General features: G+C 38.9%; 1 protein-coding gene across 1 annotated transcript in view; it reads right to left on the bottom strand.

The window, feature by feature from the left end:
- Window positions 1-569: 569 nt before the first annotated feature.
- The window catches only part of C3H14orf132 (chromosome 3 C14orf132 homolog), a 55,732-nt gene continuing 42,100 nt past the window's right edge, over window positions 570-14,201 (bottom strand). Inside the window, exon 2 of the mRNA XM_036748829.1 lies at window positions 570-1,363. Within this exon, the coding sequence (XP_036604724.1) occupies window positions 1,139-1,363 (225 nt within the window). The 3' untranslated portion in view covers window positions 570-1,138. The remainder of the gene's footprint in view (window positions 1,364-14,201) is intronic.

Genomic DNA, 14,201 nt, shown 5'->3' with positions numbered 1-14,201 from the left:
GAGAAAGAACTCTAGGTTCCTGGAAAGAAACTCCCCTCCCCTTTCACTTTCCATTTCCCATGGGGTTGTCTGTGTCTTGAGGCTGTTGGGGCAGCAGAACTTCTATGGAAGAAAGAGGAAGACTCTGATTTGAGCCTTAGTGGGAGAGATTCTGCCCTCAGTAATTCTCGACCTCTTCTTTCATCTAGGAATTGCCTTACCTAGCATTATTCCCTCAGTTGGGAATAAAATGAGGCATGCAAAAGTATATTCAAGAGATATTAAATCATATAATGATCATTTCAGACTTTGAACTGTAGCCAGTGGAGCTGTCCTTTTATGTGGAAGAGTTTTAAGTATCCTTGAATTAGCTTATCAAGGATTGTTTCTCCTTTCCTGAAAGAGAAACCAGGGAATGGAAACAGCAATGACGGAGGAACCAGGAAACCTGGGTTCTGTTCTCTGTTCTACCGTTGGTTAGCTATGTGACCTTAGGCGGTACCTGTATGAGCCTCATTTTTCTAATTTGGAAAATGAAAGGTTTGGACCACATCAAATCTAAGGTAATATCTGGTTACAACAATCTCTAATTTTCAGAAGGAGATAGAAAGCATCTTTATTCTTATCATAAAACATTAGTATTTGAGTACTGTATAGCTTAGATTTTTGGTGGCAGATCTCATTTTCTAAGTACCTTCCCTTCTCCACCCACAAAAAGAACAGAAATCCAAGTGGAAGAAAAAAAAGCAGGAAAAATGTACAAGTTAATCTGTTTTCCCTAGTTTTCCAAATGAACTTTGAGCCTCTAGAAGGCATAGCAGTTGTCTGTCAATACCAAACTGGATTTTCAAAGTACAATACTGATTTTTAGCACAATTCAAGTTTATACCATCAGGCTTTGAAAGGACTATGTAAAAAACTGAAGGCTGGCCCTGTTTGTCCACTTTCATTTCTAGACCTTGGTAAGAACTACATGATGAGGCAATCAGTATCTTGGCACAGCATGGCCTAATTCTATCTACAAGGATAGGAAAAAGAAGCACACGCAGTTACTGGCTGTCCATGCCAGCAGGATTCTGTTTCACACGTGATTACCAGCACTCCTTCCACTTAGCAGGGTCAGGCCTCATGCTCACCAGCTGCTCAATCTTCATTTTGTTCAGAAGGTGAAGGCATAGACAACACCCACCACCACAATGTTCCCAATGGTGGCTATTATGGCAATCCATAGTAAGATGGCATCATTGGAAGAACGAGGTGGGTCTTCCAGTTGGTTTGGCCCCGAAGTGCCCGTGTGGACATTGGCCGATGAGCTAAACAAGGAGTATTCGGTACTAAAGTCTTCATTTGGTGAATCCATAAAAGCCCCTCCCATAACAGGAATCTGTGGAGAAGGATGGGAAAGGGTTAAGTAGAGTCTAAATATTCTAAGCAAGTCATGTTGCCTTTGTATCAATTTTATCATCCTAAAAATGATGATGATACTAGAACGTGCTTGGACTTGGAGTTAGGGTTTGAATCCCACTCTTGGCACACACTTATTAGATATATAATCATAGGCAAGTTTCTCAATCTCTCTGAGCCTCAGTTTCCTTATTCATAAAATAAAAATAATAATGCATACAATACCCACCCCACAGGGTAGTTATGAGGCTCAAATGACACAACTGACATGCTCTGTAAACTTTAAAGCACTCTAGTCAACTAATATTGCACTGCCTCTTAGGATTGCTGTGAAAAAGTGCTTTGTGAATCAAAGATGCTGTAAAATATGAGTTGCTATCCTTTTATTTAAACTTAAAGAGAATCTTTCCTTTATAAAACATGCATTATAAAGCCACTAAATGCTATGTGGAAAAATGAGATTTTGATTCAGATTGAACATATGAAGCAGAGTGCTAGAGCTGGGTCATGAGATCCAATTGTTAAATTTTCAGTTTGATCCTAAAAAATCAACAAACATTACAAACTAAGCCTTGATTTATTACTTTGTTGATTGTCTAGATTTAAGAAAGTGATGGAGAAAGAGTTAATAATGCAGATTAAACTTTACTGGAGAGCTGAGTGTTAAACATTTACCAATATGCCCTTGAACACAGGTACAATTTTTCCACTATTAATAACTTTCCATTTTGGAGACAGCACTAGAGTTGGGGAGAGAGCTCACTAATGATGGTAACAGTAACTCCATGACAACTTAGTTTAGTGAAAAGCTGTAAGAAAAGCTATGAAGAACTGTAACTAGGAATCTGGGGTGTGGAGAATGCTGATATATGATCACTCCTTTGCAAGGCCAATGTAAACTGGAAACAGAGGTGATTGTGGAAATTGTTAATGCTGAAAAGCTGGGAGTCCAGGTAGTTCATAGAGCGCTTAAGAAGAGATGGATATTCAAATTATTGGGGAAGAAGGAGAGTAATTTGGGGAGAAGAGTAATTAGGAGGTCCATAGATGACAGCATTAAGGGGCTATAAACAGGATGAAATGAATTTTGAAGGACAGATGGTAGCAGAGGAAGGGCCCAAAAATATCGGAGAAGTTGAAAAGGGGCCATGCTAATTTCTCCTTGCCCTCTTTGTCAGTGGAATATGAGGAAAGGAGCAGCCAGGCTTAGAGAGGGTGCTAAGAGATCTGCTATGTTGACCTAGGCTTGCTCATCTAGAAAATGAGGGAGATGGACTAAATGGGCTACAATAATGATCATCATCATAATAACTAATATTCATTTAGCACTTTAAGTTTTGCAAGGTTCTTACATATCTATATATCTATAAAATTTCATTTGAATCTCCCAACAATCCTGTGAGGTAGATGCTGTTGTCATCTTCATTTTACAGATGACAAAACTGAAAGACTTACTGAAAGTCACACAACTAGCTAGTATCTGAGGCAGGATTTGAACTTAGGTCTTGACTCCAAGTTAAGTACTACTCATTATGGCACTTACATGCCTCAAAAATATTGTCTGTCTCCAAATAGATATGAACTTCACCAAGTAAGTTTTGATAGGAGGGAAATACAGGAAATGTTTGATATGCTTTCCAAAGAGAAGAGCCATGGGTGGGTGTTTCTAGGTGACCAGGAGCATGGGCACCTGGGAGAGTGATGGGGAGGGCACTGAATATGAAATGTGCCTGCTTCATAATTCTTCCCAGAATCAACCACACTCATAAATCAGTATTTTAGAATGGGAAGGAGCCCTAGTAGTCATCTGGTCTCACTTCCTCATGTTTGAGATGAAAATGTTACTTTGATGGCCTTTCGTGCCAAGACTTGGTTTTCTAAAAGGCAGCAGTTACTCTGATAACTTATCTTTGCTAAGATAGCAGAGCTCTCTTTAGTTGGCATAGTGAATAGGATGTGAGACTGTGGACTCAGGAAGACCTGAGTTCAAATCTTCCCTCAGACACTTGCTAGTGGTGTGACCCTGGGCAAATCACTTAAATACTCAGCCTCAGTTCACCCATCCAGAAAATGGGGAAAAGTGTCCTTACTTCATAGACAGTAAAGGATTGTTACGTAAGCATCAAATGAGACAATATATGTAAAGCATTTTGCAAACCTTAAAGTGCCATATGAATGCTAGTAATCATCATCACTGTCATTATATTTGAAGTGTTGCCATGGGAAGGAGTGATTAGATCAGATATTCTTAATCTTTTTGGATGTCATGGACCCCTTTGGTCATATGGTGACGGTGATGTGCCCATACTCAGAATAATGGTTTTAAATGCATAAAATGAAAACATGGGATAGAAAGGAAACCAAAGTTTAGTGAAAATAAATATGATTCCCCCCTCCCCCACCATTCAAGTTCATGGGCCCACTGAAGTCTATCCACCCGTTAAGAACCCCCGATCTAGACTCAGAGTTCCCCAGCTATGTAAGTCTCGGCAAGGAATGAAAAATTTTCTTCCTTCAATCCCGCTTAACTAAAGACATCCTTGGGTATAAAAAGAAACCTTTCCTATGTAATAAATGATGAAATCATAACAAGCAAAGGGAGGCACAAAAAGAATTACCCTCCCACAAGCTTTGAGGACTCACAAATGCAGTGTCAGTCCGATGGTGGGAGAGGAGAAAACAAAACAATGCTAATAAGAATAGTTCATGCTTCTGTAACATTTTAAGGCTTACAGAGTAACTTTCCATATACTTTCCAGCCCTATGAAGTACATACAAGTGTTATTATGCCCGTTTTATGGCTAGGGAAATCAAGGCGCAGAGAGGTTGAGTGATGTTCACAATGGCACACAGCTAATACTAAAGCTAGGACTAGAACCCAGGTTCCTTAACTTATCATTGAGGTCTTTTCCTCTTTTCCCCAATATATTGCTAAGGAGAAGGAAAGAACCAGATATAGAGGAAAGGGTACTGACTTTGCATCTTCCTCCTTCTCTTCTTTCCCCTCTCCAAAATGTGAACATTTCTACGTTTCATCACTTCCCTTAGCTCTCTTCTCCTTCTTTCTATGCTTTCTCTGTTGACAATCTCATTAACTCTGACAGTTCCAAGGATCATCTTTATTCAGGTCATTCCCACATCTCAATCCTCAGTGCTGATCTTTCCCCGAACTCCAGCCCTACACTTCTAACTACTCACCAGGGATTTCTACTTGGATGTTCCATTGACACAGCATACTCAACCTATCCCAAACTGAACTCATTTGCTCCCCCTCCCAACCCCTAGCATTAAATGGGCAAGGGGGCATGAGAACCCTTTAAATTATTTGAAGAGAACAATTGTTTCTCCCTTGAATCTTTTTTTCACCCACCTAAACATTCCTAATTCCTTTATCTGATACTCCAATGACATGGCCATCAATCTGGCTCTGGCTACATTCTCCTTTCTTTATCTCAGTTCCTTGGTGAACCAACTCAACCCTATACTATTTTCTCCTCTAAGAATCTCTCACCCTCTCATGTTATTACAGATCACACATTGCCAAATCTCAGTCTTGGATTACTCATATCATCTGACTCATTTCCTCTTATTTAAATATTATTGGATGGAGCCAGAGAAAACCCATACCAACTGAGTCCACTACAAATTTATGTTACACAATCTCAAATATTCACTAACTTCAACAGGGAAATCCTTTTACATCTCCCTAATTGATTCAATATACCATTTACCACAGTGAATATCATAAATATTTTCATCCCTCCTCATTGCTAGGCATTTCTTCCTTTCACCCCCTCAGTTAAAGTCCTTACTTCATAGGTCACCTAAAAAATTGAGGCCATTTGCAAAAAGTTTCTTTTTCTGTCCTCCTCCTCTTAGCCCATCTCTCAGACATTTCCCCGCATTATCTCCTCCTTCACACTTGCCTAACACAATGAGGTAGCACTTTTCCTTACCAAGACAAACTTCCCTTCATGCATCCCTCATCAAATTTCCTCACTTATTTTCTAGCAGGTTGCCCTTACTGTCATCCCTACTCCCTTTCTAATAGTAACTCTTTCATAATCTACTGGTTCCCTTCTCTGCTGCCTATAAAAAATGCTCATGTCTTCTTTATCCTTAAAAAGCTCTCACATGATTCAATAATCTCCATTAGCTATCATCCTCTATCTCTCCTCTCCTTCTTGGCTGAACTCCTTGAGAAAATTGTCTATACTAGATACCTCTACTTTCTTTTTTCTCACTCACTTCTCAACACTTTGCAATCCACCTTCTGCCATCATCATGCCACTGAAACTGATTTCTTTAACATTACAAGTGAGCTCTTAATCAACATATCTGATCATCTTTTCTTGGTCCTGGTCCTTCTCTATCTGCCTTATTTGGTGCTTATGAGCACCCTCTAGTCCTGGAGAGTCTGTCTTCTATGGATTATGACATTGTTCTCCTGGTTCTCCTCTTACCAATTTGACTGTTCCTTCTTAGTCTCCTTTTGCTGGAACTTTACACTAGACCATGTCCCGATCCACTCACTGCTAGTAGCTTTCCTCTGAGATTATTTCCATCTAACTCCATATATCTTGTATGAGTACAGTTGTTTCCATGTTGTCTACCCTTGCTCTATTAGAATGTAAGTTCCTTGAGGGCAATAACCATACATTTGCATTTCTTTGTGTCCTGAATATTTAGCATGGCACAGAGTAATAACAGATTCAAGGTTCTTCACCAGTCTGGTTGTCTTGCCACAAATGCCTTTTGGCTTATCAATATCCCATTCTTCCTAAACTTGGTACCCAGAACTGAATGCAAATATTCAAGATGTGGTTTGATCAGGGCAGAGGAGTGGTATTGTCATGTTTTCATAGGTTTTTGGTTACCATATAACCCTTCTGACTCCTAAAGAGCTTTCTGGATTTATTTCAAACTGCAACTAACCATGCCTCTCTCCATCTTGTACTTGTGAAGTTAATGTTTCGAACCTAGGGAAAAGCCTTATATTTATCCTCTATTAGGTTTTATCTTATTAGATTTAGTCTAATGTGCTGGCCTGCTTGAGATCCTTCTGTATCTTGAGTCCCTCATCCAGGATTTTGGCTCTTCTTCTCAGCTCTGTATCATCGGCAAATTTAGTAAGCCTGCCATGAATGCCTTTATCTGAGTCATTGTTAGCAATGTTAAAATAGCATCTGATCATTAAGGTGAATCTACATCAATCATTCTAACAATATTTAGTAAGTACTATATGACAGGCACTGTGCTAAGCATTAGGGATAAATAAAATAAAAATGAAGTGCCTTCTCCTCCAAACTCACAGTTTAATTTGGAAACAACATGAACATACACAAGTTCATGCAGAATAAATACATAGATAATAAATGAAGAATAGTATAGAGAAAGTATTAGCATTAGAGTTGGAGATTAGGAAAAGCTTTATGTAGAAAGTGAGCTGTGTCTTGAATGAAGTGAGGGACCCTATGAATTAGAGGTGGAAGAAGGACATTCCAGGCATGGGGGTGGGTGGTGGGTTGGCCAGAACAAAGATATGTAGATGGGAGATAGAGAACCATGTGTGACAAATGAAGAAAAGGCCAGTTTGATTGGAGGGTATTGATGATTGAGGGTAATCCATAGTGAAGTTAGGAGAGATAGGTTAGTGCCAGGTTGTAAAGGAGGTTAGAAGGTTAAACAGAGGAGATTATTCTTGATGCTAGAGGAAATAGTAACAACTAGAGTTTATTGAATAGTGAAATGACCTAGTTGCATTTTAAATTTTTTTTCTCCTTATTTTGAGACTGAGTCTCCCAATCTTTCCTAGAATGGCAGTGGCCATTCGTGGGTCCAATCCCAATGCTAATTGTTTTAGAAGCTTTAACCTGCTCCTTTTTCCTAATATGGCCTGGTTTGTTCCTATTTAGGTGGTCTGGTAGCCCTCCAATACCAGGCCTCACCATATTAGTGAGGACACAAGATTTACATTAGCTCTACTAGTGTTGAAACTCAACTGATCCACCAGCCTCAGCCTCTCCCAGTAGAAAGAATCTGAACTTACGGAAACATCTCTTTAGCAGGGGTGCTAAGGTTAGTGGTAGGAAGAGATTCGAATCAGTGCCACAAATTAGATGGCCATACCAATTGTTTGCATGAATGGTGATGAAGGCCTAAACTAAGGTGGTGGATGTGTAAGCAGAGAGTAGGGGATTGGATGTTAGAGGTGTGGCAGATATAGAAAAGACAAGATTTGGCAATGAATTGGGTATGGGAGGTGATATAGATGAGCTGCCAAGGATAAAGCCAATGGGAGACTGGGAGACTGAAGGAATGGTGGTTTCACCAAAAGAGATTGGGAAGTTTGGCAAAGGGGCGAGATTGAGGGAAAGATAAAGAGGCTATTTTTAGCACTGATGAAAGGAAGGAATGGAGAAGAACATGCATCTGCATAGTGCCAGGTATGGGCCAGGTACTGTGCCAAGTACTCTTTTACAAATATCATCTCATTCAATCCTCACATTAATCCTTCAAGGTAAGTGCTATCATTATCCCCATTTTATAGTTGAGAAAACTGAGGCAAAGAGAGGTTAAGTAATTTGCCCAGCATCACACAACTAGCAAGTATTTGAGGTCAGCTTCGAACTCATTGATTCCAGGGCCAGCACTCTAGCCACTATTCTACCAGATGCCTTTCAAGCAAAGAGAGAGAGAGAGACAAAGAGAAAGAGAGAGAGAGAGAGAGAGAGAAAGAGAGAGAGAGAGAGAGAGAGAGAAAGAGATAGAGACACACACAGAGACAGAGACGGACAGAGACACACTCACACAGACACAGAGACAGAGAGAGAGGAGAAAAGAGAAGAGAAGAGGAAAGAAGAGAAGGGGAAAGAAGAGAAAAGAAGAGGATCCAGGACAGAATCTTAGGGGACATCCACAGTTAGAGCCAGGTAAGGAAGGTGAGGTCAGATAGGTAGGAGATAATAGTGCTACAAAAAGCAAGAAATTATATCGGAGGAAAGGATGTAAATAGTTTGAAATGCTGCAAAAAACAGTCAAGAAGGATGAAGACTGAAAAAAACTATCAAATTTAGCAATTAAGGGATGTTTGTTAACTGAAAAGAACAGCTGGTTGATGAGGTTAAAAGCCAGACTCCCAAGGATAAGGATAAGTCAGAAAGTGGAGTCAATGAGTGTACACAGATTTTTTTTTCCTAGGAACTTGGCTAAAAAAGGAAGAAGAGATTTAGGATGATAGCTTGATAGGATATTTAGTGAAGGAGAAACTTGGATATGCTTGAAGGCAGCAGCTGTTCAGTTGTTTTTTAGTTGTTTTCAAAGCTTTGTGACCACCTTCGGGGTTTTCTTGGCAAAGATACTGGAGTAGTTTGCCATTTCTTTCTCCAGCTCATTTTACAGATGAGAAAACTGAGGCAAATAGGTTTAAGTGACTCGTCAAGAGTCACACAGCTAGTCAGTATCTGAGGCTAGCTTTGAACTGAGGAAGATGAGTCTTCCTGACTCTAGGCCCAGTGCTCTAGCCACTTCAACACCTAGCTGCCTCTGAAAGCAGCATAGGAGTCAGTAAATAGGAAGAGATTGAAGTTGGATCTAAGTTGGAGGATGAGGGAAGACAAAGAAGGCATTCTGCTAGAGATATAAGGGAACAGGATCAAGGACATAGGTAGAAGAGCTGGCCTTGGCAGGAAGAAGAGCCACCTTATTATCAGCAACTGCAGGAAAAGAAGAGAGATAGATGTCAAGAGGCTTTGAGATGAAGAGGAGAGAAGAGAGAGCATGCTAAATGAACTCAAGAAGTGAGGTCCTCCACATCTGAAACAGAGGGGAAAGGAAGTGTGGGAGTCTGTAAGACAGGAGAGAAAGTTTAAAACAGCTTCTGTAGGAGATGGGTTTGGGAGTCAATTAGGGAGGATCAAAAGGATTGGTTTGTTGCATTGAAAGTTTAGTTAAGATTAGGTAATACATTTGTAGTGTATCCAGTCGGCGTGGTTGTATGACTTTCTCCAGCTCTATTATTTGTAGTGTATCCAGCCGGCGTGGTTGTATGACTTTCTCCAGCTCTATTATTTGTAGTGTATCCAGCCGGCGTGGTTGTATGACTTTCTCCAGCTCTATTATTTGTAGTGTATCCAGCCGGCGTGGTTGTATGACTTTCTCCAGCTCTATTATTTGTAGTGTATCCAGTCGGCGTGGTTGTATGACTTTCTCCAGCTCTATTATTTGTAGTGTATCCAGTCCGCGTGGTTGTATGACTTTCTCCAGCTCTATTATTTGTAGTGTATCCAGTCCGCGTGGTTGTATGACTTTCTCCAGCTCTATTATTTGTAGTGTATCCAGCCGGCGTGGTTGTATGACTTTCTCCAGCTCTATTATTTGTAGTGTATCCAGTTGGCGCGGTTGTATGACTTTCTCCAGCTCTATTATTTGTAGTGTATCCAGTCAGCGTGGTTGTATGACTTTCTCCAGCTCTATTATTTGTAGTGTATCCAGCCGGCGTGGTTGTATGACTTTCTCCAGCTCTATTCAACAGCACTTGAGAGGAGACGTATAACAGAAGTGAAATTGTGTTGGGATTTGGCAAAAGATGGGTGGTGGTGATAGGACAAGGTGGGAAGGGATTGGAAAATAGAAGATAGCGTGATGTTGAACTGGTTAACTGTAGAGTTGAGACTGGGAAGAGGTGTAAATTAGAGTAGAAAAAATGGCCTGAGAAAATACTAAAATGTGAATGGATTGGAATCTGTTTTTCTATCATTCAGTCATTTCATTCTGCCATTTTCACAATTTTACATCTTGACATTGAAAAGGTCTGGCTCAGAAATTCTTTACCAGTCTTGACCTAATGAACGTATCTCTGAGAGCTGCCTCAGAATATACTTACACTTATTCAAGGGGACAGTTGAATCCAACACTAGAGACAAGACAATTTGACCTTCAGTTCAGTGTTGCCTTGCTATAACAAATCTTACATTTAACAGTAAAGATAGTCACATCACATCATGATTAAGATTCTTCAACATCACAAACCCATAGCAAAAGTAAGCAGAAATCACAGAATCCTTAAGCTGGAAAGCAATCTAGTTAAATTAATACTTTGTTTGAGAAACAATGTGGTATGATGGGAAAAGTGGATGTGGAACTGGTGAATCTGTGTTGAAATTCCTTCTCTTTCATTTAGATGCTATATGACCTTGCGTAAGTCACTTAACTTTTCTTGGCTTCAGTTTCTTCCTTTGTAAAATGAGGAAGTTGGATTAGTTGGCCTCTAAGGTCTACATCTATGACATTATGACCTGCAGTGAGGGAGAATTCACTCCCTCTGGAGGTATCCCAACACACTTTGAGAAAGCTCTAGTTGTTAGGAATAAAGTTTATCCTCGCATAATACTGTGAAGGGTATTATGATTTTCACAAAAATTTACATATGTGTAATGAATATACTAATAGATTAGACTTTTCAGAATTGCTTTTTCTAACTTGTGAGTAAGACTCACAATGCAGCTTGAAATGATCAATTAAACCCTTGACAAGGCTCTCACTCATTGCGTTCTTGTGCCTGTGTACCTTAAGTGAAGCAAATCAAACTTTGCAGAACTGTTTTCATCACAAAACTCTGGTTCTGTGACCCACCAAGTAATGATCCCCAAAAACTCAAGCAATATTGCTCCCACAGGACTCTAGAATTGTTGTATTGTCTTCCACTTGTGGGCTTGTCATGGGGAACCTTGTAAGTCCTGTAAAATGATTGTAATCCATCTTCCCCCCTCCCTTCCCATCGTGATTTATGTATATAATCTCTGTCTTCATTGCACAAAGGTGGAATTCTGATCAGGAGAATTCCCAATTTGCAAATCTGTTCTTCATAATGAAATGAGTTAATTAAATGGCTACCTGATTACTGGCATTTTGTCTCTGGCCTGCAGTTTTGTCATTCTCACATTAGAGCCTGCATCAGTAAAACCCTGCCAACAACATTTAAATGTCTCTCTGCCCATTGTTCCATGCTTTTTCCACTGGAGATAAAGACTACATGTAATCCTCTTTTGCAAACTTGAAGACTGTCATCATGTCTCCTTAAATTTTATCCTCCTACTTCTTTCAGTCAGTTATTTTATGGCATGTTCTCCAGACCTCTCACCATCCTGGTTATCCTTCTCTAAGCATATTCCAATTTCTAAATGTGGTGGCCAGAGCTGATGTGGCCTACAAAGGGCAGAGTACAGTAGAGCTATTGTGGAGAGTATGCCTTTCTTAATTTGAGGAGAAAAGACCAGTCCAGTTTTTGCTGAAAAGTGAGTAAAGGGATTTAGAGTTATTGATGTCCTTTAAGGTAATGTAGTCTAGTGGTTTTTAAACTTTTTCATCATGTACCTTATCAGTAAAAAAGTTTTGATCACTTTCTCCCATGTGTATATTTCTTTATAAATGTATATTTATAAGTTATAGACACAACATATCGTTATAGTATATAAATTGTAAAACACACATGAAAATAGATATTTAAAAGGATAGATAAGAAGAAATGTGTAACATTTTTGTTTTATTGCACTAATGGTATAAAAGCCCTTCTTACTCTCACTAGAATGTTATTAAGCATGACCATAAATAATAATATTTTCGGTGAGAGTAAGGTGATTAAATATGTTTCATTATTTTTGAAAAGTCACTGTGTATATGTTGAGAGATAGGATGAACTTATGAATAATAACTTTGTTAGTAATTAATTGTTCAGTTAATTTAATCAAGATAGCTAGTCAAACAGGTTAATTGCCTTCTAAAGAAAATATATCATGCATCTTTCAATAAAAAATAACAGGTCAGAAAGTTAAGCAATGTAACAGTTTTTCAGAAGGAGTCATGTATCTGTATATAGATATTCACCATTACACAATACAAAGCAACAAAAAGCAAATTGTCTTTGCAATTCAGTGAAGTGTGTTGTCTATAAATCCATTCTGCTTTCTTTACCTGTTTCTACTCAATGGATGGTATCATACCTTGATTTCCTATTCATGTTCAGTTCCTTTAGTTTTGTGTTTATATAAATGTGAAGAAAACTAAGAAGGTCAGTTTGGCTAAACTGGAGAATGTAGGAAATAAAGTACCAAATGATAAGGTTGGAAAGATAGGTTGGGACCAGATTGTAGAAGGCTTTAAATGACAAATAGATGTTCTAGCATTAACAGAGAGCCATCAGGTTTTATTGAGTAGGTTAGACACACGGTCAGATGTGGGCTTCATCACTTTTTAATTACTTTGGCAGGTATATGGATAATGGATTAGAGAGGGGAGAAACCTGGGCAGGAGACTAATTAGGAGATTGTTGCAATTTTCCAGGTGATAGGTGATGAGAACCTGAATTATGGTGGCTGTGTGAACAGGACAGATGTGGGAGATTTGGGAGAGATAGTATTGGCAGAATTTGGAAATTGCTTGATTATGTGAGGTGAGGAATTGAGAATGACACCTAGTTATGAAACTGGAAGACTAGAAGGATCTTCCCTTTACAGAAATCACAGAAATTTAGAAGAGGGTTTGGTTTGAGGGGCAAGACAAGGACATGAGATCACTGTAGTTAGCAAGCTTTTCATGGCTGATTATCCTGGGCAACTCACTCTGTCCCACTCAGAACAAAAAAGGAGAGAGAGAATATTCTCAGTAACAGATTACTACTCTGGAATGTGATAGCCCAGATTCCCTCATTTGAAAGATGAAAATCTGAGGGCAAATGAGAAGGGACTTGCCCAAGGTCTTAGAGGTAAGTGTCAAAGACTACATTTGAACCCAAGTCCTTTGACTTCTAATATTGTGTTTTTTGCATTTGATATTTAGAATGACTCAAGATACAAAAGGAATTGCCTTCAAACAGGTAGTATATTATCAGGAAACAGAAGGAATCTTTAATCATATGGGCATATTTTATTCTTTAGTGCCATTTTTGAAACTTGTAAAATATGTGGGCCAATACATAAGAAACATCCAAATAGACAAAATAATGGAAAAAGGATTGGATTTAGGGTCAAAAGACCTGGCTCTGCCCCTCAGTGACTGTGTGACTTTGGATAAGTCATTTCACCTCTCCGGGCCCCAATTTCCTCATCTATTCCACAGGATGTTATGAGTATTGAATGAGTTAGTGTGTGAAAATTGCTATGGAACACTAAAGTGCTACATTTTTAAACAATTATAATTAATAACATTAATTATTTGATCACCTATCAACCCAGAAGAACTGGGTTCAAATATTGAATCTACCACTTAAAATGCAAGCTATTAGTTACTGTAATGGTTATCTTTTAACTTTTAGCTTGCTTATGGGAAAATCATTCTCCTCCTCTAAGCCTCAGCTTCCTCACCTATAGAATGCTTCTAACATCTGAATATAGAAATCAAAACTTTAAATTCTAAGTAAAGAAGCACAACTGGAGAAGGAACAAAACTTCCAGGATTTTGAAAAGGATGCTTAATAGGAAATATCCTAAGACCCAGAAAAATAAAATAACATATTATAATTTTAAAAACATTATGCTCATATTTTAATTATACTTAGAAGTTTATGAAGTGTTTTCCTCATAGCAAGGGGAGGTACTATTAACCCATTTTATATATCAAAATTCTCATGGTTATATATATAGTAATTGGCATCATCAGAGTTTAAATCTAGATCTACTGACTGTACCCTTTCATACCATTTCAGAGTTTACCCCAGAGACCATCTATTCCAACTGGTACTCAGTTCATGAATCCTGTTTACAACATGCACAACAAGTAGTACTCCTCTGCTTAAAGGCCTCCAGTGATGGAGGACTCACTAC

Source organism: Trichosurus vulpecula, chromosome 3 (genome assembly GCF_011100635.1).
Source record: "Trichosurus vulpecula isolate mTriVul1 chromosome 3, mTriVul1.pri, whole genome shotgun sequence".
NCBI lineage: Eukaryota > Metazoa > Chordata > Mammalia > Diprotodontia > Phalangeridae > Trichosurus > Trichosurus vulpecula.
Note: the sequence above shows the minus strand (reverse complement) of the source record. Positions and strands in the feature narration are given on the sequence as shown.